The following is a 27,864-nucleotide window of genomic DNA, read 5'->3' as shown; positions in this document are numbered from 1 at the left end:
CAGAAAGGCTCTCTGTGTTTCGGCAGTGTTCAACGAATTTCTAAGAAGATGGGAGGAGAAGAAGTTCGTTGAACACTGGCGAAACACAGAGAGCCTTTCTATGGACTTACAAAGGAGCACATAACCGGAGCACCATCTTAGGAGATGGGAGGAGAAGAAGTTCGTTGACTACTGGCGAAATAAAGAGAGAGACTTACAAAGGGCCACATCAACGAACTTCTTCTCCTCCCATCTCCTAAGAAGTTCGTTGATGTAAGTCAATTAGCAGTATGTGTGCCCCTTTTTAGTTAGATGGTCCGCTAGGAGGAGAAATCAAGGCTTGTCATTTGTTTGTGGATTGATGTTTTTTATCCGCCTTATTGAGTGCGTCATGCTGAACTACGCCATTGGCACTAACATTTTGTGAACACGCCTGGTTTTTACAACAACTATGCGCACCTGATTCTACTCTCAAATTCAGTCCATATTAAAAATAAGAAACTGTAACGGCAGTAAGTCATACATTCGTAACATTTAAGTTTCACTACCCTGGAAGGGGTAAATGTGGCTCCTATGAAAAAATTCAATTTTGTTAATTTGAAATTAACTACCCATTGCGACGTCATTTCAACTGGTTGAACTGGCTGCCTTTGATGCACAATTAATAATAATAGATTTTGAAGTTTTTTGCAAACATTTATTTTCATTCTATAAAGAACAAAAAATATATAGAAAACATTTAATGACATGTTTCACTTAAAAGTCTGAATTTGCTAAAAAAAAGTGTTGTTGTTTTATAATTTTTTTTTTTCGCTACCGAATGGTGGAACGGCGGTTCAAGACATTCAATATTCATAGAAAAGCGTTGCAAAATCTTATTGTTACTATTTTATTAGTTTTAAATGCACAATGTCAATGATTTTCGTTTATTAAATTATGTTGACTAAATACAATACTAGAGAAATCTTTTAAATGCGTTATTAAAAGAGCGTCATAAAATTAGTTGTTGTTAGTTTTGTACTTTGCACAGATTTATGTATGTATGTATGTGTAAATTAGTAAGAAATGGCTATAGTGGTATTGGTGTGTAGGGATAATGCAGAAAAAATTAATTTAGTTAGTTTAGCTGTTTTATTTATACAAGGTGGCGCAAAATTAATCGCTGCATCGGAAGATTTCTGACTGAATAGACAGCAGCAGCATACAAACAGGCAAGCAGAGAAGCAAAGGAGCGCGCAACTTTTTTATTAAATAAAAAAATGATTATCGAATGATGGGACTTCTTATTCAGATCTTCATAGCCTAGACGGACGGTGGCGTTAAACGAGCTTAACGACTTAATTCGAAATTATCGCAGGTATGAAGTGCAACTTAAGCGAATTGACAACTAAACTCAATTCTCATAATTTAAGCGGATTAGAGGAATTTTCTATGGCAAAATTACAAAACAATGGCAGTTAATATCTTTTGTGAATGAAAAATAAATGCAACTTTTAAAGAGAAGAACAAGAAAGACTGAACGCGGTGCTAGTTTGCACTAGGACGTTCGATAGTACATCAATTGTTTTGATATTAAGAGAAATTTGAGAAAGATTTTATTTAAATAAATATTTTTTTTTATCAAGGCAGCTAATGCAGTCTGTCACACTACATTTCAATCAACGTCGCCGGCTGTCTAGTCTAAGAGGATTTCCATCACTTGATATATTTTTTTTCTATTTAATGAAAAAGTTAAAAAAAAAATTGGCTGATTAATTTTGCGCCACACAATAATATGTATGCGTGTAAGGATTTCCATCACTCGGTAATATTTTTTTTATTTCATGAAAAAGTTATTAGAAAAAAAAAATCGATGATTATTTTTGCGCCACCTTGTAGTTACCTATTACATATAAAAATGCGTATGAATTGAGAATAAATGAGAACATAACAATTTTGGATGTAAGTAGAAACGCACCTGTGATTTATTTTTTTCTATGACCTTCAATGGCAAAACGTCATTCAAGGTTTACATTTTTGTCACGGAGAATCAATGCTTGGAATTCATTCAAAATTGTCATCAAAATTCTATAACGGGGATCACAACTTTGAAGCATTTAAGTGGGTCGTAATAAACGACTCACCAAGCAGGCTGAGTATCATAGTATCACTACTATGTATGGAGATATTGAATGCTCCTCTCAGCCAGTGCTCTGCAGTCAGTGAGCGCCTCAGTTCAAAATGCGCCAATCAGACGATTTCACGCCGTTCACAAGAATTGTGGGGAAATATCTTCGGTTGCATACCCACAATAACAATGGAACTCAGTGGAACTTATTTGAACTGTTTCGAGTGGACTGCGCAAAAATTAAGTTACGTTCAATCAAAATGTCCCCTGCATATATTTACATAACATACTCAAACAGGCATGAAAGTTTGTATGCAAAGGTGGGGAATTAATGTAGTAAGTGTAGTACTTCTCCTTCTACTTCTCTGCGTTAACCGAGTAGCGCGATAAGTGTAAGTACTCAGTAGCTGCAAATGTGAATATTTGTGGTTTTGGTTTTAGTAAAGTGTTTAGTGTAGTTTTAGTTATTCTCCGGGTGTCTTCTGCTGTAACGAATAAGTGGAGCCATATAGCCAGTCTTTTATGCGAGTAAAAAATAGAGTAGGCGAAACTGCATAATAAAATATTAAAGCGCTAAGTTGAGAATTAGGAAATAATGCACTAACAACTATAAAACAAGAACACAACGAGCGGCGACAACAAGTACAAAACGGTAATAATAAAATGTAAACTAGTTAAGCGCAGATAAGTTAAAGTTAAAAGCCATTAAGCAAGCTCATAATCAAAGTGCGTAGTAGGTGAGCTGGTAGGCAGGCAGGCAGGCAGGCGTGCAGTTGTATAAGTACTTACACCTATACAGGCAGATATGGAAAAAACTAGCATGCATTAACTAATTATGCAACGCAGAAAGGTAAGTGCGCAAGAAAATGTGCATGTTTGTGTCTGTGCAAGCTTGTGTTTGTGTGATAACTACGCAGCGCACCGAGTAACCAAAACTTAACGTTGTAATTAAATTTACTTGGCGCCCGTTTGCATAGTCATTTCAATTTGTGTTCTCTTAAGTGTCCAAAAGTGCGCACAGTAGCAACGAAAACTTTTCACCTTTGTAAGCTGCGTTTTGCACTATTTCGTGCTGCTTATAATTTTGCTCTTTGCGTAATTTATTTATTTTTTATTTTTTGTTCTCCCGCTCTGCCTGTGTAAAAATAGAATAAAATGATGGCATTCTTGGTTTGTTTTGTTTTTTTTTTTTTTGAACAACAAAAAAAAATTTCTTTAAATTTTAAATCAATTATTGTAATTAATTAATTAAATAAATAAATAAATTAGCAAATTAAATTAAGTTATTTTGTTTTGTTTTTTCTTTTTCAGGATATACATATTGCACTCCCGCTTAGCCACATTCTTCTTCTGCCCCGATTTGCGCGTCTTTTCCTATTGCTGATACGCTGAATAGGCCAACTTTTGCGCCTCGTGCAGCGAACGTCCATACCCGTGTTCCTCGTGCGAGTAGTGTGGATGTGCAACGACTTCATAGTTCTCCTTCTTCGATTCGAGCAATTTCTTTAGACCAATAATACCGCTGAGCAGTAATGCAATCTTGCCGATGACGAGCGCCTTGAAGGATATCAATGCCAAGAAACCGATGGCGAGCGGGAGTAGAGCGGCCATTTTCAATTTGAAGAGCATCAACAGTGGCAGCAGGTACTTCTTCTTCTCCTTTTTCTTGCCACGCGCTAAAAAGAGAAAAAACAGAGAGCGCAATTAGTTGGCCTGCTGTGTATGTGTATGTGTATGTATACATCTACATCTTATAAGACGAAAGTATGCATACAAGCTAATAACTTTACACAGAATGCTACGATTTGTGCAGCTTTTTTTGTATTTTGCAGCATATCCTTAGTGAAACGAGGTTCATCTTTTAGTTGAAATGTGTCAAAAAATTATAAAATTTGTTTTCAAACTGCAATAAATCGAAAATGACTCAAGCAATCGGAGCACTGTTTTCTGCTTTAACATTTTTATATGTCTATTATCACTCTGTGTTTATCAAATTTATTAAATTTTTTTTCGCTGCTAATAAAATTTTGAATTTTTTTTTTAAAAGTTATGAATTATTACCAAGTATGCAAAAATTTCTTAGAGTGCAATTTTCGAATTGTCATACCTCTTGAATTTGTCATTGAATTATCTTTATAGCGCAAGATTTTTGTAACTGCGTCATTGCATAAAAATTATAAATAGTATAACTTTTTTTATATTAATCGCAAAAATATTTTTAAAAATGGAAGACTAGTACTTTGCGATGCCGTTGTGGAAAATTAAAAAAAAACTTTACCTTGTTCAAAAAAAAATTAAAAAAATGGCCAAAATCTGCATTTTTTGACTATTTAACCTCAAATTGCCAAAAATCCTGACGTGCTGGAGCATTTTCAAGGTCATATTCGTTTTCAGCATAAAAAAACCTTCAAGAAACCCCCATAGCCGTTTTAGAAACTGTACCTCGCAGGACTGTGAAATATTATATATCCGATACATTTTGGTACATAAACTTTATTTTTACTTAATTGTAAAATGTGAAAAATTGATGGGTGATATAACTTTTTAATATTTTTTTTCGTAATCAGGACACCAAATTACAAAGTAATTAGTTAAAATTATCGAAACAGTTTTTTGGTTGTTGGCCTGTGTAATTGATAATCTTTGTGTTTCGAGTCTAAAATTTCATCATAACAACAGCTTACAAAAACTGGTAAAATCGTCAATGAATGATGATTACTTGGCAAAAATTGTTTCGAAGGTTTTCCATTGTCTGAACATTTTTTCTTTTTTTTGAGTTAGCAAGTAAAGCACTCAGACACAATTAAGTCCATTGTACTGCACTCGGATTCCCTTTTGATTATCTTTAAATCTACCCGACCTATGACGAAATCTGAGTAGATCTTGTGGTGCCAAGGAGCCAAGATGTTCGCTACTTAACAAATCAGTGCCAAAGATCTCAAGCCTGATTCGAGCGAAGGCGGAGCAGACTCACAGAAAGTGGTCCGCCGTCTCATCCTACTCTCCACTTGCTGGGCAGAGTGCACTGTCTGAGATGTCTATCTTTATGTGCTTCACCTACTCAAAGTGGCCTGTCATTAGCCCAACCAGCTGAGTACAGTCCCATCTGGTGTTCCAGCCCTATCGAGAATTTTAAACTCGAGCCCTACCGAATAGCAGTTACGCACACAACCCATTATTCCGCCACTGCGGCCGGTATTAAGTCTGATAATTTTATTTATTAACAATTTACCTTATAGTAGAATTGCTAAAGAATCAGTCACAAATTTCCAAATGTTACCTCATTTTTCATTGAGTTATTAAGCGAAAACTTGAATTATTAACGTTCCAGCATTCACGACCGTCCTACTCTTAAGAGAAAAGATGGAACGTGGCGTGGTAAAACAGGGCGAGTCCATCCATGCATACACAGAAGACTCAAAAAGCTCGAGAGTAGAGAGGACAGATGTGTGCATTACTAAGATGTGGAGATCTTATTCTGAAGCTTTCCGCCTCCGACTACTGCAGTCCCTTCAATACTGATGGCAATAGTAAAAGCCGTGAAACTTGTGCAGTGTGATGCGATAACTGAAGATGATATTTACATTTTCATTGATAGCCAAGTGGCGATAAAATTTCTCACAAAGCACTCGACAACCTCTAAGGTAGCCATGAAATGCCGCAGATCTCTTAACGAGATGGTTGAGTCATTTCACCCGAAGCTAACATAGGATCCTGGCCATTACGACATAGGGACGAATTGCAGAGCTGCTAAACTGACGAGACTTGGCATCCAGCTGACTGATGAGTACTCACACAATGGCAAAGGCAATTCTTATTAAAAACTTATGATAAATATTTTCTGATTTGTTAAATTTTAGTGAACTTTGTACAAAGGAACTTCGATTTTCAAGGTTTTTATTATACAAACGGAGAGAGAACAGCGAGTGAAAGTTGGCGTGGCGAATTCACCTGCAGAAACGCTCCACAATCGGGGTCGACTCTCAATGCTAATTGCGCAGTATCTTTAATAAGCCAAAAAACTTATACTCTTAGCGCACTGCTTGTCGTTATAAAGGAGTACTGCCTACTAAGCAGACGCGCCCAGAGATTGAGCGTGCAAACACATGACTTCTGTCTGCAAAAGCTGTCTAAATGAGGAAGAGGAAGATGCGATTTTGCACCTTCTCTGCCACCGATCTGCTAAGTCCATGCCCGAATTACTATTTTAGGCAGATAATTTTTCAATGAATTGGATGATCTCAGTGGGTACTGTAGAAGTCAGGGATGTTCTAAAACGTTTGAAAAATTTACCCTGATTTTAGGAGAGATAAGGCAATTCCCCCACGCGGCATCACAATGGGCTGTGAGCCTGAGTGTGTCCCTTAGTGGACAAGCACCGCTGCAGCCTCACCTAACCGAACCTAGGCAATATTTGAGCGCCAATGTAGCACATAAATATGCTGCTAAACTCTTATTATGAAATATTTATTTTAAATTTCAAGCAGTTTTTATATTCTGAATGCATTTTTGTCTCTAATTTTATGGATGCATGTGTGGCTTTTAGTCCATAAATCCTAAAAAAATATGTTTTTACTACAGCAATTAATTTACTCAAGTTTACTTTCAATTTACTTGGCACAAATTCATGCATATCTACTCTCACACAGTTATGTAAATACATCTTACAGCTTCTCTTTCGAACTTTATGCAATATCTTTGCCATTTGCATTTATGGTGAATTTCCATTTAGCTTCATTGAACATTTCTCACAAAATCCATAAAGATTTAAAATTGGAAATTTTCATAAATCATTAGCCTGCAAAAACAAATATAAAGCTTTAGGAGTAATAAATTAAGCACTTAAAATAGTCTCCTACCACATTTGCAAGCCACTGTTGTGGCTGTTGTTGATACTTTCAAACTTGTCGGCAAGCAACAACTGCTAACAAGGCAATTTAGCAATTTAGCAGCGCACATTTCCGTTCTCAGTTTCCCCTCAACATATGCATATTGCAAATAGTGCATATGTGTGCGGCATGTCAACAACATACAAACAAAATAAATATACGCAACTTCAACGACAGGAACAACAAGCTTTCTACGAGTATGAAATGGTTTTCTGAACTCATTTAAAATACTTGGAAATAAATTATTGTTCAAAACAAAACACAAAAAAAGAAATTGAAAGAAACAGCAAAACGGCAAAATAAATGCCGCCACAAGTTTTCTGAGAATGCAAAGAAAGCAGATAAGCAGCAATGGCAGTGTAGACGTCGACTGCCTTTAGCAGCAGAAGGAGAAAACAGCTTTCCAAAGTTTATGCACAGCAAAGGCAGTGAAGAGGAAAATATTGGAAATATTAGTTTCGAAGATGGGCAGAAGGCGGAAAAGTGAGTGTTGATGGTGTTGTGTTGAATAGCATACGGTTTTACAAGTTGTTGCGTGCAATAAATGTTGCAAGTATTGATGCATTGCAATTGCAGCAGCCAAGGTTATAGAGAGGGGGAGCTGCAGTTGAATGGTTGCCTAGTGCGGTGAATATAGGGGAAGAGTGAATAAACAGGCTAGAAAGAGTATTGAAGTTTGTTTGTTATTGTAATTGTTGTTATCATTCCTATATTAAGAGTGCCTGCTGCAGTGTTACAACGGTACACAATTTCGTTTTAGCTGATGGATGTTTCTTTATTGTTTCTATTAGTTTTACATCTGCTGTATTCGATTGTTTAAGTTTCAGTTTGCTATTTTAAGAGGCTCACAAATTTAATGGACACTGGAATAAATTAACGCAGTGGGGAAAATATCTCCAGTAATATTTAGAAGCGTCTTAGAAATAAGGATTTTATTGCAACTGCAATGGTGTGAATTGTGTGGTGCAACAAAAGAAAACTTTGTTTATTGATAAAAGTAATAAAAGGACTTTCTGCTTTAATCTAACTTAATCTATGTCTTATTATTGTAAAACATATTATTGAAAGAAAAAAAAATTAGTTAAAAATTAAAAGGAATATTTATCAGAAAATATTAAAATTTAATAAATAAAAATAAAAAAAAAAATAGTTGCAAAAAAACATTCTTAATTATTAATTTAGTTTAAATTTAATATTAAATAAATGTCTGGTTACAATTTCTATAATAAATAAATTTAATTAAATTTAGTTATTTTATAATTAATCACAAACTAAATTTGAATAATTTTTTATTCCTTATTGAATTCAATGAAAATATGGAAAAGAGTAAATTTGATTAAGGCTCTCTTTTCCTTTCAAGGATAAAATACTAATTTACTTTATAAAAAAAATTAAATTATTTTATTTATTTTTTTAAAACTTATTTTTTAATATAAATTAAGAACTAATCAGCCAAAGGGTGTCTCAGCATCCTGGTGCATACTTGGAGTAAAGAAAACACAGCCGCCCGCTATAAAGATAAATTATTCCTGCCCCCAAATACTTTGGCGTGCTGCCTCATAAGAGAAGGCAGTCCTCATAGGAGGTTTAAAAGAAAAACCCCACTCGAATTATGTTACTATATTCAGCTTATATTTTTGGTGCTAATACAGTTGGCTTAGTCAAGTTAATCATAAGAAATTTAGTTGTATATAAATACTTATTAATTAATTTTTTTTTTTTTTTAATTTTTTTTTTTTTAAGTTTTTTTCTCGATTAATTTTTTTAATTTTTTTTCGTGTTTTTTACTATGTTACGATTAAATTAATATTTATTTAAACTAAGTTTTCAAATACTGTCAATGTTAATTAACAGAAGCATAAATAATAGATTCAATAAAAAAAATGTGTGCTCAATAATTTTTTAGTGCGTGACAGCATCGTGTTTATGTCTGTCTCTATTCGTGTGCTACTCGTATCGTGCATTTGACGAGTTTATACAAAATATTTGCTTACTATTTTAATAAAACCTGAGTTCTGCGGAAGATTTTTGGATCTTTCCACCTTGGCGACGGCGAGTATCGCAGGCGATAAATCGATGAATTGCATGAGCTTTACGACGGCATAGACATAGCGCAGCGAATAAAGATCCAGCGGCTACGTTGGCTGGGTCATTTCGTCCTAATGTATGCAAACGCTCCGGCTCAAAAAGTATTCGATGGGGTACCAACTGTTCGCCTTTTTGAAAATATTCACGTATCTGCGTTCCCAGTATTTTATGTCGTGACTAGTGGGTATCGCAGGTAACGACACCTCTGACTCTTTGGCTAGGGTGGGTTCTGAGGCCAACTTCTTTGGCCCGGAGCTCGTTCTGCCACTCCCCACTGCAGCCATCAAAGCTACGCTTAGCAAACGGGTTACACGAACCCGCAAGCGAGCTTGGCGTACTGAGAGAGGCTGCAGATGGACAAAACTGATGTTACCTATCATGTTCGACCGACTGTCGCAGAACCTTCTGTTTTTTACCACAGCAGAAGGTCTGTAGACAGCTGATTGGACTGATGACGGGACACTTTCTGTGGGCAAAGCACATGGGAAAGGTAGGCATCTCAGACAGTGTACTCTGCCCAGCTTGTGAAGAGAAGGATGAGACAGCGGATCATTTCCTGTGCGTCTACCACACCTTTCCTCGAATCAGACTTGAGGTCTTTGGAACTTATGTGCTAAGAAACGGTCACCTTGGCTCCTTGCCATCACCACTTGGCATCTACTGAGATTTTTTCGGAGGTCGGGTAGATTTAAAGAAAATTAAAAAGTGAACCCGAGTGCAGGACAATGGACTTCATGTGGTCTGTGAGCTGTACTTGCTAGTTATTCGGACAAAAAATGAATAAAAAATATTTCTAGAGTAGAGACCCACGCCATTTCCACTATTTATGCGAATATCCAGATCTAACTAGAGTAAGACTTCGCTCTTTTGGAAAGCCTTCAAGCAAGCAGAAAGTTAATGAAATCTCAGGCATAGAGATAAAAAGTTGGAGCTTACGAAATGGATCTAACTAAAACCAACAAAAAAAAAAACAGACATCACCCGAAAACAGTGGTAGTAAAACAGTGCTAGGCGCTAATTAGGATTATTAAAATTGAAATATTGAACCACTTCAACAACAACAACAACATATATACACTTTAGTTTCTTCCATCATCTGCGAGCGGTAAACGTGAAGAATTTTATCAGTTCCTCTTGCTTGGTGGGAACCAATAATATTTTCGTTTAAACCAACAGCACAGGGACGAATAAACAATAAACTTTTTATGTGAGCTTGAGACGATGGCGCTACTTTTCCTTTTTTCTTTGCAGAATAATTAAACTTGAGCAAGAAGAATGGATCGAGTAAAGTTGAGTAGACAACAACGCCTAAGTTTTGCTTTAATTGCCTGCAACAGCAGGTTTTAAAAATATAATTTTTAAAATTTTCTAAAAACTGCAATTTTCCTTTAGTAGCTACTACCAGTTGTCGAAATAAAGTAAAATAGAAGCTAACGCCACATTAAGCTAAAATGCCAACAATGCCACCGGTTGCTGGAATTTGGTCTGGCGGCCACAACGCAGGTGATATTGCTATCGGCAGCTGTCTTCAGAAGCAGAAATACTTGTAAGAAGACAAGCAACGGGCAAGCAAAAATAAAATAGTCACAGGCAACACAAGTTTTCGGTGCAGATGCACCAAACAAGCAGACAATTAAGCTGCCAACAAACTAGCAATAGGCGCATCCTACTTAGCATGCGATGCAGTTGCTGACACACTTAGCGCCAAAAGGCCAGAACGGGTTGAATTGGACTGCACGCGCAACATTACCGGCTGAGTAGTTTAGGAAGCGAAGCAGATGCTTTTCCCAGCTAATTTGCATATTTATGCACCGATAAATTTTTCCCTTGCAAAGCTACGAGTTCAAAGAACAACCATTTGACTACCTAAATATTCCCTGATGTTAGCATGCAATTTAAGCTTTGATCTAACTGTTGCTTGCATACAGCGACTTCTATTCCCCTGTTTATGTCAATGTGTAAAATACCGTAATTATTTTTGGTTGTGGTGCAGCATTTTGTGCATTGCTCATATGAGTAGTGGTTTGTTGTTTTTTTTCTAATAAGTTGCCCATCACTTCAAGTGATTTCTCCAAGGCTGTTTTGTATGCCGGTTGGACAATCTAGACGCACAACGGTTACTTTCCTTGTTCGTTAGCCAACTCGCCGCCCCCTCAGCACTCGCATTTGTCATTCATTGAATTTCTCTATTTACAATTGTTTACTTACAATACTCATTGCTTATATGTATTAACTTTTCCTTTTTCGCCTGTCCACGCGCACACACGCATGCACGCCCACAAACCCCACCTCAACTCGTTTATATGCTCACCGCATGCGCAAGCTGCCCCTTTGAGATTTTCCCCACTTTACCGTTTTCATTTTACTGTTTGTGCGAGTATTTAAAATGCTTAAGTTTTGGATAATACGCTTTTAAGAGCAACGGCGCGCACAAATATTGGTTACGTGTGTGCATGTGTGTGTGTATGTATATAGGTAAACAATAACAGCAACAGCAACAACACCAGCAGCAGTAATAGCCATGCGAGTGATGGTATCATAAAAACCATAATTAACACATTGCGTTTGCCTTAATGTCTGGCTATGGATGCATGTGTGCATGTGTGCATGTGTGTATGTATGTTTTAATGTATATATGTATGTAGTATATATGACCATGAATACACACGCCTGAACATGCTTGCTAGTATGTGTTTGTTGACTTTGACGCGTGAAAGTGCTTTAGCTGTTGCCCCCAGCCTGTTGGGATGTGACCATTTTTGGCATTCAATTGAATGGATGGGTATGGCGTGTATTTACCAGCTAAGTAGCCTTAATTTGTGGTAATCGCAAGCAATTTGCGCGTTTATCGCAAATTATGTTAAGCATGCAGAGGAGGGAGTGAGAGTTTAAACAAGTTGGTGAATGCAAAAAAAAACAACAAAAACAGAAAAAAGTTAAAAATAAAAAAAACAAAAAAAAAACTTCATAAATAAAAGAAAGGCAAACACAAAAATCAGTATGATTCCATGTGTTTGAAACGTTGTATTATCGATTCTGCAAACAAAATTGAATACAAGGTGGCGCAAAATTAATCATTCAATTTTAAATTTATAATAAATTATAGAGGGTTTTTCAGTAAGAGCGGGTAGATGTTGAAATGGAATAAAATGGCGTTTGCTGTGTGGCACGTAGCGCCGTCCTGTCCTGCTGGAACCACATGTCGTCTAGGTCCATATGGTTCAATATGGGCCATAAGAAATTGGAAGGGCCACCACGTCTACCGAAAAATGGGCGCAATGCTCGCAACGTTTGCGTTAATGAACACTCATTTTGATAATAAAGTTTTATCATTTGAACGTGCTGTTCAATCGTGTAACTTGCCATGATGATTTGGCATAAGCAATTGAATAATAAACAAAAGATTTGACAGATGTTACCAAAACAAAATGGCTGCCACAGGGCGCCAAAATCGACCCGCGCCAATTGAAAAACCCTTTACAAATAAAATAAAATTTTTATGAAATAAAAATAAAAGCTAATGAGATACGATCTGCTCAATATATAATTTTGTGTAATGTTTTTTTAGCTGTGATTTATTTAGTTTAGTATTTTATTTCAAATTGGTTTTTATTTGAGTTCGTGGAACTTTTTTCCCCATTTCGTTGTGATAAATTAATATATTTAACTTGAAAGTTTTTTTTAACGTTTCCTTTATTTATTATCAAACAAAAGACTTGCCCACCTATTAGACTCAAAAATGTAATCATTCCTCAAAATAATTTAACAAAATATCTTGGAAAACAAATATTTTCACTAAACGCAAGGCACTTGGAGTCATACCCCGAAATCTATACTGGTTACTAAATTGAAATTCTCATGCTTCTCTCAAATGAAAGCTTCCACTCTACTCAGTTATCTTAAAACCAATATGGACCTATGGCATATAGTACAACTCTGGGGCAGTGCAGCTAACTCTAACATCGAAATACTCCAACGATTTCAGTCAAAAACCCTCAGAATGATCTCAAACGCCCCATATTATATCGCAAATGCCCAAATACATCGTGAACTCAAATTTCTCACAACAGCCGAATAAATAAAAAAGATTGCCACATCTCACTACAAAAGGCTTCAATCACACACAAACGTCGCATCTCTTTTAACAGACTGAAGAGGAAGTCAATAACGGACTTATGATGCTACCAAGTAAAAAAATTTTAGTAGTAGTTGCCCCACTGGGTGCTTTCCATACATGTCTAATAAAATGTCTTAATTTTAAGTACAAAAATGGATTTAAGAAAATAAAAATAAAAATGTTTTGGGTGATGAAAATCTTTATTCTGACATTTACTGGTTGCTTGTCTGTTTCTATACTGAGCTGTCTAATTCACAAATGTCAAATATGATTGACTTACGATGCCATTTGCAAAAATGACATAACTTCCGATCGAGTGATTAATTTTGCGCCAGCTTATAATAAAAAAATTATGGAATGAGGCCAGAGATTTTATCTACGTGGAAAGAGAAAATAATCTTCGTACGATCCGAGTTAATGAAGGTCCAAGTGTTGCAAGACATGTCATCTTTCGAAATTTCCAACTGGGACTAACGAGCGCAGAACAGAAGCAGCAGGCGCGTTATTTAGCATTCGGTCTAAACCTACACAGGGTTGTAGCGCCACATAAATAATAAAATAATATTTTTTTTTTTAGTAGCGTAAGTCATTAGCCGGCCATCGCAGAGGTTGTGGGTTCGAATCCCACGTAAAGCACGATGCTCGCACTTCTCAAAATTTACCTTCTTCACCTATTTCTAAAACAAACAAAAAATAAAAACAAAAAATTCATTCCTCAGCCTCAAAACCTTATGCTTTCCATCCTTACTCCCGCACAATAGTCAGCGCATTCTTTGTTTTGTGATTGCTAAAACAAGCAAAATCAGTGGCATTGCATCAGTGGCGCCAGCAAGAGGAAGCGGGCAACCGCGGTAATAGCGCAGAGACACAAAATTTAGCGAAGTCCTCAACCATCTGTGCGATCCTTCTGACAGAAAAATATGAAACACAGATGGCGCTCCTAGCAACGACAGGTGGACATTCCCACTACTTAGGACTGATAGAGCCAGGCTAATCACCTATCCTGTCAGAAATCAAAACAGATTAACGAAACCAACTGAGTCTTGTCGAGATCCTATGCTCCCGAGAGGAGTGAACAAGGAAAAAAACAACTTATTATCCGAACAGCAGGTAATATTAGCTTGTTTTGAGATAATTTAACGAATGAGTGAAAACTAAGGCGAATGCTGTGCGTACTTTCAGCAATATTTGATTTTTTGCTTTTTTATCAAAATCTGGCAAATTTTTATGATTCGGAATCTGATAATATGGATCCTACTATGCTGGAAGTTTTTTTGTGTCAGTTTTATCACTCATGTCATGTGTAGAATAAAGTGCAAAAAACTGACTTAATTCGTGCTTATGGTCTCGCGAAAGAACTGTGCATTTGTCCGGCGCATTTAAAATGCCTGAGAGCGCCACTGTTTGAGGGTCTAGAGGACGTCTTAAAAACGGATCTCCTAGCTCTGCTTAGATTCGCCTAAAGCGTTGACATTTTATGTGATGTCTACTTTCAGTTTTCATAGAGGTCGCCCTCCATCTGGTTTCGCTAGGGGCCAAAAGGTTAATGCCAGCCAGGCAAACCTAACCTAACCCATCACGCATGCTGCTTTCTCTTTCATTACTTCAATTGAAATTTAGTTACTTAGCGTAAGATCACTGCAGCTTGTAGCAGTCCTGTAGCCCTGTTGCTTTCTGTTATTGTATTTATTAGTTAACTCTAAATATGCCAATTATGATTTATTAATTATCATGGGAAAAAATATTAAAAGAAAATAAAAAATAATAAAAAAAGTATTTACACAAATTCAAACAAATAAGCGGCTGTTCTTTAGCACTGTGAAGCTGTACTTGGTTAGAAACTAGGTTAGATAATGGGGAATGAGAAGCCCCATAGTCTTGCTCCATTTTCACACTTACCATTTTTCTAACTTAACCCGAAAACAAATATAATGCGAACTGTGGCTATACTCATTTGTTCACGGAAACTTAAAGTACTGCATTAGAAAAAAAATACACCACGCTGCTTAGATGGTGGTCGGACGTGATTTTAAATTTTTCTAAAAATGCGTTGTAGGCTATTTCTTATAGTAAATTGAATAAATTAAAAAAAAGAAAATGTTTAGCATAAGCGCTCTCGGTAGTCTAGAATTAAGTGCACTAGCCTGCCATCCCAGAGGTTGTGGCTTCGAATCGCACGTAAAGCACGGTCCTCGCACTTTTCCAAATATACCTACTTCCCTCTTCCTAAAAAACAAAAAACAAAAATTCTCATTCCTCAACCCCAAAAAACTTATCCTAAACTCAACTACCCTGTCAGAAATCAAAAGAGACTGAGCCTTGTCGAGGCACTATGCTCCCAAGAGGAGTGAACAAGGAAAAACAATTTTTAGTATACAATTTTTTTTTGTAATTTTCTAGCATAAAATATAACATTTTTGCCGACATTTTTTTTATCCAAATTAAAAAAAAAAAAATTTTTTGTTATTTGTGAAAGACAAGAAAAACAACATCTATCAGATTTTTCTCTTATTTTTGCATGAATAGCTGAAACTATGCTTAGTAATTCCTTGTAATGCTTACAGTCGAAGTCCACTAATCTTTCGAATTATATTCAAATACGTACAGCGAACCTGCCCAAAATGTCTCAAATCTGACTTTGAGAAAAACATCTTAAAGCTGTATAAAATAATTATGTAATTAATTATCTAATTACGAACAGCGCCAAAAGATAGGAACATATCATTATTGGGAATGTTATTTAACTCGGTTAGAGTTCTCATTCCTATACTTGACTTGGTCTGATTTTGCAAGCCGACGGGGTATTTGACTAAAACAAAATCCCGAAAATTTTGAACGAAAAAAAAATTGTTTTCAATAATATTTTTAAGAGGCATATTTTTATGACAAAAAAAATTCCCGAAAATTTTGAACTAACAAAAATATGTTTGGAATAATATTTTCAAAAGGCATATTTTTTTGACAAAAAAAAAATTCCCGAAAATTTAGAACAAAAAAAAATTTATTTTCAATAACTTTTTGAGAGTCATATTTTTATTTAAAAAGATTCATACCAAAATTTTCATCACTGTATAAATCACAAAATTATTAAAAGTGTTAAAAAATTGTGCAGTTCACTTTTTATTATGCCGAAACGCGAAATAAATAAATTTTCAGAAAAATGTAAGACTATGCCCAAAATTGTGTTTGGATTGCTTCTCAGGGTACCGCTCATACATATGTGACTTAGCAGAAAATGTTACTTAGCAGAAAATGTAGCTTAGCAGAAAATGTTACTTAGACTTTGCTCTGTACGGTGTACAGGTACATATAATATATTACGAACACCACTGAAGAAAAGAGGGCAGATGGATTCATCTAGGCGCATAACGTTTTTTTTATCATATCGCAGCCGAAGGCATTGTTGCTAGTGCTGTGCTTAAATATGTAATATTTAAATAACTAAATATATAATTCAAGAAATAAATATAATATTCAACCTTCTGGTTGTTAAACTTTTAAATTGCTGAATGTGAGAGCGAAACTTTGCTTTTGCCTTGCATTTAAACAGTCTGTTAAATCTAACATTGAATGCTGATACCGGGCATTAGTCACTTGTATGTGTGGGTGTTTATAAGTTGATAAGCCGTATCATTTCCCAGCTGTTAAACACTAAATCGCTGGTATGTAATGCAATATTTAAGCTATTAATAACTTTTAGCCTCAGCTTAGAGAACCGTTTTCATAAAAGTTGAATGAAAGTATTAAACGTGTGCGTGAAAAATCTGTATTTATTTATTCTAAAGGCAAAAGTTGGATAATTGGTTTCATCAAAAATCCACACACATACATAAATACAAAAGTAAATATGTGTGCGTGTACTTTATAGAAGCTCAAACTTTAGTGCTTAAATTTTGATTTCAATATAAATGCAAATTGGAGGCTGTGTGTAAAATAAGGTTTGCAAAAGATTTTTAGACTTAATTCTCCAGAAGAACAAAATAGTGCTGGTACTTACACCAGCAGGGAAAACTCATTTAAATGTTAAGTGGTTGAAATGAGGAAAAAAAGCCTAACTATTGCGCTTGAAAAGTGGAATTTTGATTAATAAAATGTAACACTGAAAATTTGTGCCTGCCTTTATGCTGGCCTCATGCCAACTATTGAATAATTTATAGCAAAAATTTAGTGCAAAACATAAACATTTGTGTGAAACTTGATATCAAAAGTGAGAAGCAGCAGCGAATTCTTTTCATTGCAGAAAACAAGAAAATAGTTGGACATAAGCCAGCTCAACTAACGATGCACCGTTGCACTTTCAAGAGCAAAACAAAAAGCCTGTTGTGCGACACCAGTTTGACGACCTCAAAATCCACACCGCGCACCAAATGCGCGATATTTAACAGTGAAAACAGGATTTTTGTTTTCAGTACTACCGCCTCAAGCCCGTTTGCACGCAATACATAACCCACATAAAAGTAAATTGCATCCGTGTGCAAGCGAAGCAAACGCACGCACACATTGCACTTGACACAGTGATAACAGCTCGGTGATAGCAGCAACTTGCTTTTCAATTCGATCGCAAGTAAATTACTTATCAGGCACGCATAGCCTGCCATTCCGGCGCTCCTCCGGCATGCTTTAGTTTTCTCTACTTTTCCTGCCGCTTTTTCTGCAAAAATTACTAGCAGCCGTGGAAATATGCGCCAATATGTGAGTACATAGCTTAATTTGCCTTGCTAGTATCATATATATTTATATATGTGTGTATATGTAATATATATTGTATGTAAACTGTATATGTATGTATGTATGTATATATGTGTGCGTATATACTTACATTCTTCGAGCGCACGTTGCATATCCTGAATGGAATCTTTGGGCACTTTGAATTGCAGTGTGTGTGTGCCAAAGAATCGCGCTACACGCTCCACCAACAAAGCATCGACCTCATTTTCACGCGCTTCTGGCTCTGCCGGCAAGTCTACATCATTTAATGAACGTCCAACTGGGATGTCATCGGTTTTTATTAGCGAAATGCCTTCGGTCAATTTGACATCACCATTCTCGTTGTCGAAGTAGTGCAACGCGCGTTCCTGGAGGGAGAGAAAGAAAGAAAGAAAGCGTGATGAGATTTCAATGTTTATAAAAAATATTTTATTTAATTATTTATTTATTATAATTAATTAGAAATCTTCTAATAGCAGTCGCCGCTCGGCAAGCAAGCTTCTCATAAAAAGAATCTGTCGTTCGGCTTAACACTATGGGTCCCTCCATTTGTGGAAAAACATCAAGACGCACACCACAAATAGGAGGCGGGCAAGCTAACAGAACTGCAAGCGCCAACTACGAATTTTTTTAATTATAATTTAAGAATTATAATTATTGAAAACACTAGCTGCCAGAGCTATCGGCTTTGTTACAAAATGATTTACAGTTAGATTAAATTTTGTATACAGTTATATTTTAAAAAATTATATACGAGTTTTGCTTTTATGTTATCTAATGTTGGTTCGTTCAAAAGGTTTAAGGGATTTCGGAAAAAATGTATTTCCAGTTTCAGTAAGAAGGGGAAATTCTACACAAGCATAGGAGACATCGTAAAATCGACATGATGGCTTGGCCTCATTGGTTAGCAGATGTGCACGTGTGATGGTGTGAGTGTCCTAAGTGGAGGCTAACGAAGCATTTGTTGATTGCAGCAGAGAACGAAGGAGGAAGTTTAACGAAGGAGGAAGTTTTACGGCCTAGCAGTTAGTGTAGATATTTTTGTACGCAAGATCTTGGTTAACTTTGTTCTATAGGTAGCGAAGTAGGAGCCGACTTTTGAATCATTTCTAATGGAGGAAAAAGGCATAAAAGCTGGAAAGAGTACACTTTGCGGCTAATTTCGTGGCTTTATCACCACGTTCGTTACCAGTTATGCCGACATGGTTTGGTAACCACATTAGTTTCACATTCTTGCCGAGCTCGATTATCATTTGCTTTATGGCCACTATGGGTTCATTGGTGTTTGAAAGGTTTCTGAAGCCATCAAATACAGAAAATTTTATAAAAATGAAATTATTCCTTGTATTTTGAATGCAACTTAACAAAAATATATGCAAATTGTTCCAAAAACAAAAATATATATCAAAAATAAAAAAAATCTTACAGAAACTGTTTGAAGAAAGAAATAATGAAAGCCAGTAAAAAGTTTTTTTTAGTAAAATTCACCCACATTAAAATTTGTGTAACAAAATCTTGTACAATTCTAGTTTTCATACGCCGTAATACAATAGTATTTCTTTTTCCAATCCAACACTCTTACAAGTATACCCCTGTGCCTCTTTTATGATACTATTCTTCATAATCAGTCGCTTAGAATGAGTCCGGAAAATATTCATCAAATTTGCCTTATATATATATAAAAAAAAAAATAATTGGCGCGTACACCCTGTTTGGGTGTTTGGCCGAGCTCCTCCTCGTATTTGTGGTGTGCGCCTAGATGTTGTTCCACAAATGGAGGGACCTACAGTTTTAAGCCGATTCCGAACGGCAGATATATTTATGAGGAGCTTTTTCATGGCAGAAATACACTCGGAGGTTTGCCATTGCCTGCCGAGGGGCGACCGCTATTACAAAAATGTTTTTCCTAATTTTGGTGTTTTCACCGACATTCGAACCGACGTTCTCTCTGTGAATTCCGAATGGTAGTCGCGCACCAACCCATTCGGCTACGGCGGCTGCCTTACGCTCTTTAAATTTTACTAAATCGACTTTTTTATATGAATCGCCCTATTCGCGTCTGGGTATTGAACCCCTGATTAGCAGATTCTCCTTTCTATTCGGGCCCCCCTTCGTGACCAATGTTATAGATGGAGAAATGTAGAAATATTGCATTCGAATGCCGCTAGACGAAGTCTGAGACGCGTAACGAAATTCTTGCATGAGCAATTTGCAAAATAAAACTACTCCAAGTATGCGCCTTAAGGTGGCCTAGAAATTCCAAAAAATCAATTTCTATTTTTTTTATATTTCAAAAATATAGGCTTTTAAGAATATACTGTCAAAGTTTTGGAAGGACATTCCCAGTATGTTCGATTCCACAGCCATTTTAGCATATAGAGTCAGATTCGTAACTCGGCTGCTTTTTTGTAAAAGAAGTTAAATAAAAGGCCTAAAAAATTTAAATATCGTTTTTCATTTTTTATTGTAAAAAAATTCCCGAAAGTACGCGAAATTTTCTAGCTCTAGACCACCGGGACCCCTTAATGACAACTCAGAGTTGAGAAGCGAGTTAAGAATATTTCTAATCCTGATATGGAGCAGTTTGCCCCTTATTGTATAATTATTTTATACAGGCTTAATTTTTTTTTCATAGTCAGCAAAAATCCAACAAGTCCTTTACAAATCTGTGATAAAACCAGTCTGAACTTATGGAATCGAATTGTGGGGCACAACATCAAATTGAAACTTGGAAATCCTGTAGCGTTCTCAGTCCAAGACCCTACGCACCCTAGTCAACGCACCCAGCCCAAATTAATCGGAACTTAATCAACCCTTTAATAAGAGATGAAATACAAAATTTAACCAGCAAATACCGAAATCGACTTCAATCGCACCCAACTGAATTGGCCTCTACCCTCATGCCACAGTCATGTGCCCTTTTAAGGTTGAAAAGAAAAGCATTGATCCAGGTCGTCTAGGAGCGACTTATAAAATATTGAATTCATTTAGTAGAAAGGATATTTCACAAGAAACATACCTTTAATACTAAAATCAAAGCCACTTTTAAATGTTATCAAATATTTGTAAAATGTATTTTCAAAAGTAACGCCTCCATGTCAGTAGTGCATAATTCCTAGACGTTACCTCTTTCATACCTTCTTTGACATTCTTCAAGTGGAAATTATTGAAACTTATTATGAAAAAGGTCGGTCTTTAAGAACAACAGATCGAAAAGTTCGAGTTGACAATTCAAATGTTGGTAAAAAAATTTCAAGAAATTGGTTCTATGGAGGATAGAAAAAGGACTAGCAGACCAAAAACTGAAGGTTCTGTTGAGAATATTGTTGCTGTAGAGCCAAGTGTTGCTGAACAACCTTAAACATCGATATCTCGACGTTCTGTACAATTCATGGAATTCATCAACCGACTACATGGCTGATTTTACCTTAATTTTTCACATGTAATTTTTAAAAGTAGTTTGAAGTAGTTTGAAGTTTGAATAGTGAAATAGTGAAATGATTTGTTTTAAAACAACAGCTAGGCGCGTGTTTTGAAAGATCTTTTGTAATGGCGGAGCAGATGAAACGAATAGAGATTTTCTCTTAACAGCTGCCTTCATTTAAAAGTAACGTTTGTACCGGGATAGACAGATAGTAGTTAGCGAAACTGTTAGATTTGTCATTTTAAAGAAATTTCCTTTTAACCTGAATCCTGTTTTAAGAGTTGCCTACCATTTTTGGCTTTTTTTTAAGTTTCTTGCTTAACCCGCTCCGGTATGTTTCACTCATTTGTGTGTGCGATGTTAAAAGCTGTCTTTGAAATCAATCTCTAATTGTGAGTAAGACTTAGGTAGAGACTTGGAATGCAAATCGTCTTCTAGAACAACTAAAAAGTATTGCTATTATTTATAAAACAATTTCGTTTTAAACTCTTTACCTTTTTGTTAGTCTTAAAAAATTTTTGATTTGCCTTTTATTTTTGCCATTTTTAGCCTTTTATATTTGCCATTTTCGTATTTTCTGCCAAAAATTAAATTATTCATCGGAAGCTTAAGTGAAATGTTGCTTTTGTTACTGTATTTTAATAACTTGACCATAGCAGAAATGCGTTTTATGAAGTTTTACAAAAATTACACAGCTGCAGATGGACGGATTTCTTGTGAAAGCTGAATGATAATTTCTATGGAGCATCTACGCGACTACTGATTGGCCTTTTCATAAATCTGTACCAATAAGTAATGACATACAAAGTCGACTTAAGGGGACCCGGTGGTCAAGAAATTTCAAAAAATCGATTTTTTGCCTTTTCGATATTTCGAAAGTATAGGCTCTTACGAATATTCTGTGAAATTGTCCTGCGGAAACTTCCAGTAATGTAGCTCCTATAGCCCTTTAACTAGGTAGAGAGCGGTCCGCGCGCTCCTGAATCTCAAACTTTAAACTCATTTATCTCGAAACGAGTGTTTTTCGGCCTGGTGTTGTTAAAAAAAAAAAACAAAAAAAAAAAAAAAAAAAGCTATTAACCGAATCGTCTGAAACTTTAATATGTTTCTGTTCACAACATCAATTCCTATCGTCCGTACTAGAATCATATTATTATTTCAATTATTTCGTTTTTTTTTTTCATTAAAACACTGAAAAATACTTGATTTTTAGAGTGTCAAATTCAAAACCGCGTCATTTTGTCAATTTTTTTTTGTTATTTGAGTACATAGCTAAAATCATACTGATTAATAAGTTTTTTTTGTCTTTCAGATAAATAGAAGAGACAAAATGGACAACCTTGCCTTGGCCCAATTTTTCGGAAGGGTTAACTTCAGCGCTATTTTTTAAATTATTAAAAAAAAAAATTTTCATTTCTGTATGTGAAAGAAGTTAAATAAAAAGCCTTAAAAACTAAAAAAAAAATTAAAATTTAAAAATCGTTTTTAAATTTTTTTGTTGTAAAAAAAGAAAAAAATCCTGAAAATACCCTAAATTTTCGAGCTCTAGACTACCGGGACCCCTTATGGAAGAACTTAGTTATGTTAACTAGCAAAACTACAAACTTACATAAAATCTCTATTTCCCGCACAATGTTAAGCGAGAGTTGCTCTTTATACAATACATATTTTTTGCCTTCGAAACTTCCAATGTTGTCAGGCAACATTTGACGTTTCTATTGGAAAACTTTACATATTTTACTATAGACACACTCAGAAAGTTTTCATGTGCGGTCTACGGTGAATTGGGATCGAGGGCTGCTAGCAACCATAAAGAGAAGGAAAACGTCATACATTCGCGTGCTCCATCTAATTATCCAAGGAATAATCGAAGGAAGATGAGATGATACCGCAAACAATTTTCATGGCTACATAACATTAGGCAATGGAACGGAATGTTGCCAACCTCTTTGACTTGGCAAGGGGCAGAGTGCAGTATGCAGAAATAGTAAAAAGTTGTGAAAATCTCTTTTTTTAATTTTTGTATTATAATATGTTTGTAATTATGTTTTATTTATAATTTATATATAAAAATTAGTAAATATCAAAGATAATATAACTTTGGTGAAAGAGAAATCTTTTCTTCTCTCGGTGCACGGCTGTAGTGATCGATATCGATCAAATAATTCAAAGTTAACAGGTATGTTCGTTGTCAAGGTGACGTTTCACACTAAAAGAACTCGTCTGATGTTTTTTGTCTGTTCCATTCAGGGGTGAGTTACGGGGTGTTAACTAAGCGAAATTTCGGTACATTGAACATTTTACAGCGAAAAGGCAAGCCCGGCAGCTAAAATTGTGAATGGTGTTTATGGTGACGATAGTGTAACAGCTAATTTCGTGCAATTTTGATTTCGTGGGTTCAATTCAGGCATTTTTGATGTTAAAGATGCACCTCGTACAGGCAGGTCTGTCGCCGAAAATGTCGATAAAATCACAGAAATAATCGAAGTTGACCGGAATCGCCCTGGAGCTAAAAATTATGGACTTCTCTGCCCTGAGATGTTTTTTGGTCACCTATATATCAAATCGAATCGTCAAATAAAGAAGATACTTCTTCTTCTTCATAGAGCATTGCCTTTAAAAACTCGCCACGCAGAAAAATGGAATTAGCCCGTGAATATTTTCATGCAATTTTCAACGTAGGTGAAAAATTTAAGAATTCAACGATGAGCTAAACTATTAAAGTGCAAGCAATCACCATCCTCAAGTAACATTAAAAACTAGTAAAATTAATTTTTTCTCTGCCGATGTTCGCACATTTTCCAAGAAGGTCGTGTCCAATCTCAGTTCATGTGGCTGAAAATATCGAAGATGTGCGCGAAATTATTGAGCGAGTTCTTCATATAACTCAGATTGGAAGAGGATTGTAGACGAAGCTAGAGCTCGACCCTGAGCTGTAATCACCAGATCTTGCAAAACCATGCTGTCTAGGACTAATTAGACGTTTAACGCAAAAATATAACTTGTCTTTGACAACACATTCAAAAAGTTTAAATACAGCAGATAATTTGGAAATTGGCCTGCAATTAGCTATATCGCTTTTATTACCGCTTTTGAAAATCGGAGTGACTTAAGTCAGCTTCCAATCATCGGTAAATATTCCTTCAGCCAAGGATTTGTTAAAAATTAGTTTAAGTCGCGGCACCAAAGAGCGACAATTTTTAAACAAAGGTACAGAAAGCCCGTCTACATCCGAATGCGAAAAGTTTTTAATCTTTCCTTTAATCCCTCAATGACGTCATTATCTCACAGAACAAGTGAAACGACCGCATCTATCAATCTCCTTGCTTTACCTTCACTTGAGTGGTGCTGTTAACCTTTGCTCGAGATTGGGTAGGCCATCATCCCATAGAAAATCTCAGTGGAGAGTAAGGAAACAAATAAAGCAAGGTAAACACCGGCCGGAGGGGAACTACCTCCTACCCAAAACTACTTGTCACGAAACAGTACACCAACCTTCTAAATGCTACAATCATCTTTAATAATAATACCAAAAATTTCGATTATCAGACTATCGACGGCACAGATTTCATAGTATTTGTTGAGTTTTTCTAGAATATGCGATAAGAGCGTTGATGTTGTTCCACAAATGAGGTACCTAAAGTTTTAAACTGCCTCTCAACGGTAGATAAGATTTTGATTTACTGGAGATTTGCACTTTGAACTCATGGCGTTTTGTGCCCCAACGCTATCTGATTTTTTATGAAAAAAATTGCAACAGTAAAAGTGCTCTCTGCGGTTTGCAAGTACCCATTTGCAGATAAATACTCTTGGTATCACCCGACGTTTAATATTCACAGTGGGCTTAAAGCACTGCACCCACGGAACGATAGGCACTAACGAACAAATTTTACCAATCGAACCCAACGATGCAGGCCACCGCCTGTGAGGTCGATGATTACAGACTTTCAATATGGACATTATAAGGACAATGATACAACACGGAAAAGTGGCAGAGATTGCAGAAAAGCGGAAGCAGTGGTTCACACAGGAATGTCAGGCTAAGAAAGAAGAAGCGGAAGGTGCCTGTAGGCGAATTGGGAAACTAATTTATTAGTATTTGCCACGCAATAACACTCGAATAAATACTTATATAATTTCTATTGATTTTTCTGCAATCTTAAATTGGGAAAATTTTGAAATTTATGCAAATTTTTACCAAAATTGTAAACCATTTCATTGGAATTTTTAGAATAATTTTCGGTATGCAAATTTATAGTTCAATCAATCTGGGTATAATAAATTGCAAAATGCAAATATCTACTAAATATTCTTGATTTTTGACAAGTTTTTTTTTTGCTAAAAATTGTAAACCATTTCATTGAAATTTTTAGATTGATTTTCGTTATGCAGTTTTATAGTTCATTTAATTTAGGTATAATTAATTGCAAAATGCCGGTATCTACGAAATATTCTATATTATTTCTGACATTTGTTTTTTTTTTGTTTTTGCTGACAATTTCATAGATTTTCTCCCATATTAAGTGCGTTAGAAAATTTGTTGACATGTAAGAAAACGGCAATTTAATACAAATGTATGCCTTAGGAGTAGAAACAAATATTTTAATTTTTTTTTTAAGAATTATTCATACTGTCTGATGCAACCACGGCGAGATTATCCTGCAAAATGTGTCACAACCGACTTTAGCAACCTCGAACACGAAACGACTTATGCGTAAATAAATGTGAGAGAGTGTCTCAAGCAAACGTAAATTATGTTCCAGCAGTACTTAAATAAATATATAGAGTTTTCCAATAACAGGTGTTATTTTGAATAGGATTGCGCTATCGAGAGATGATTAAGGATTTTTTATGGCCTGAATTTGATGGTATTAATCTGGTGATATAATACCTTGTGACTTTTTCCTTTGAGGCCACGTGAAAGAGAAGGTCTACGCCAACAGTCCAGGGCCATTTCAAGAACTCAAAGATGGAATTCGTGAGGCTATCGAGACCATAGGGCAGCCACTTGGCAATTCGGCTATGGAAAATTTCATGAAAAGGATATTGTCCTATAAGAGTGGTCGTGGTGGCCAGTTGCCTGATGTTATTTTCCACTATTAACGGCATACCTTCCGCTTTAGAATGAAATAAACATCCGATCATTTATATTAAAAAATAGCATTTTTCTTTGAATATCAAAATAACACCTCTTATTTAAAAACCCTTTACTATAAGTCAGGTAGATATATGTATATATATAATATATAAATATACCAATACATGTAACTGAAACATTAACGGATGCATAATAAATAGCCTTACTTTTCATGACTAAATGTGACTGAAATCTCTATTAGAAAGTCGGTTGATATTTTCTGGGCAGCAGCTTATTGAAGTTGAAGTTAAAGCAAGAAGGCAGTTAACTTAAATGGTCAAAAAACGCATTTCAAATACAATATTTGGTAGTCTATTTTGGGAGAGCCACAGTGTGACTTTTTTCCACAAAGATATCCAGAGCTTATTCAGTTCAAAGCAAGGCGGTGTTTAGATGGAGTGTTGCTATGAAAGCTCCTGTTCTGATCGTAATGTAACTTCGTTGAGCTGGGTGTACATATAGTTAAACTCTAGGCGTCTCTGTAGCATATTTTATCAGCTATAGAAATTTTTTCAGCTGTTGCACTTTCCACTGTATAAGAGGAGCTATGCAATGCAAATAGTTTGCGTGTGAAGAATTTCAAGATTGAAGACCACCAGCTGAGTAGTATAAAAGCACTAATGGCGAGAAACGCTGCATGTGATAATGACTTAATTAATTGGATATCTGAACTGATTGCAATTTTTACTGCTCGAGTGAATGTGAAACGGAAAACATTATTAAAAAAAAAGTATTCACTGATTTGTGTTGTCGACAAACTAAGTAAATATTCCGATTCGCACACGTAAATGTTCATCATTTGATGCTTAAGCATTTTAAGTGTCATACTATTTTTTTATATCTATTTTTTATTTTCTTTTATATTTCAAAACAATGACTGCCTTATCACAACTTTCGTTTTAACGTCTTTTCAAATAACTGCCATTTAGTCAACTTATGCTTGATTTCGCTCGCATATGAAATAATGTTCCATATATTCATGTTTCAGGTGGCGCAAGTAAGTTCTTTTATATAAGTCACTTTGCGTGCTCTATTTTCTTTTTTAGTATTCTTCTTCTTCCACCTCCTTCCTTACCTTCATACACAAAATCATCGATCGATCACCACACTCCTTGACCATTTTCAGGGCGCTGGTCAGTAGGCTATCTGTCTCGGAGACTTGATTGGCGCTGGCGGCAGCGCTGGTTGCCACCAAGGCAAATAAACACACGAACTTGAACATTTTCACAATTTTTTTTCTTTCTAGTTTTTCTTCTTCTAAATATGCACTACACAACACCTCTGTCCACCTCCAGTTGTTGTCACTCGATGTGTTAATCCTGCTGTTTATCCTGGCTAAATACTCAGACTGAATTGAATTTCGTTGAGCTTTTTTAACTTTTTTCTTGTCTATGCGATCAATTGATCGGTCAGAAG

The 27,864-nt window shown here is 35.7% G+C and overlaps 1 protein-coding gene across 1 annotated transcript; it reads right to left on the bottom strand.

Annotated features, from left to right (window-relative positions):
* Positions 1-2,917: 2,917 nt before the first annotated feature.
* Positions 2,918-27,864, bottom strand: LOC128860065 (uncharacterized). The gene is made up of 3 exons (XM_054097304.1): positions 27,524-27,864; positions 18,000-18,255; positions 2,918-3,762 (listed from the first exon to the last, which is right to left on the bottom strand). The coding sequence occupies exons 1-3, from the start codon at positions 27,668-27,670 to the stop codon at positions 3,461-3,463; spliced, it is 705 nt and encodes a 234-aa protein (XP_053953279.1). The 5' UTR covers positions 27,671-27,864; the 3' UTR covers positions 2,918-3,460.

Source organism: Anastrepha ludens, chromosome 2, assembly GCF_028408465.1.
Source record: "Anastrepha ludens isolate Willacy chromosome 2, idAnaLude1.1, whole genome shotgun sequence".
NCBI classification, from domain to species: Eukaryota; Metazoa; Arthropoda; class Insecta; order Diptera; family Tephritidae; genus Anastrepha; species Anastrepha ludens.
Note: the sequence above shows the minus strand (reverse complement) of the source record. Positions and strands in the feature narration are given on the sequence as shown.

Coding starts and splice junctions, on each gene's coding strand:
- LOC128860065 (XM_054097304.1), bottom strand. CDS start 27,670: ATGTTCAAGTTCGTGTGTTTATTTGCCTTGGTGGCAACCAGCGCTGCC. Junction 18,256..27,523: donor CGATGATTTTGTGTATGAAG/GTAAGGAAGGAG, acceptor CTCTCCCTCCAG/GAACGCGCGTTGCACTACTT. Junction 3,763..17,999: donor GCAACGTGCGCTCGAAGAAT/GTAAGTATATAC, acceptor TTCTCTTTTTAG/CGCGTGGCAAGAAAAAGGAG.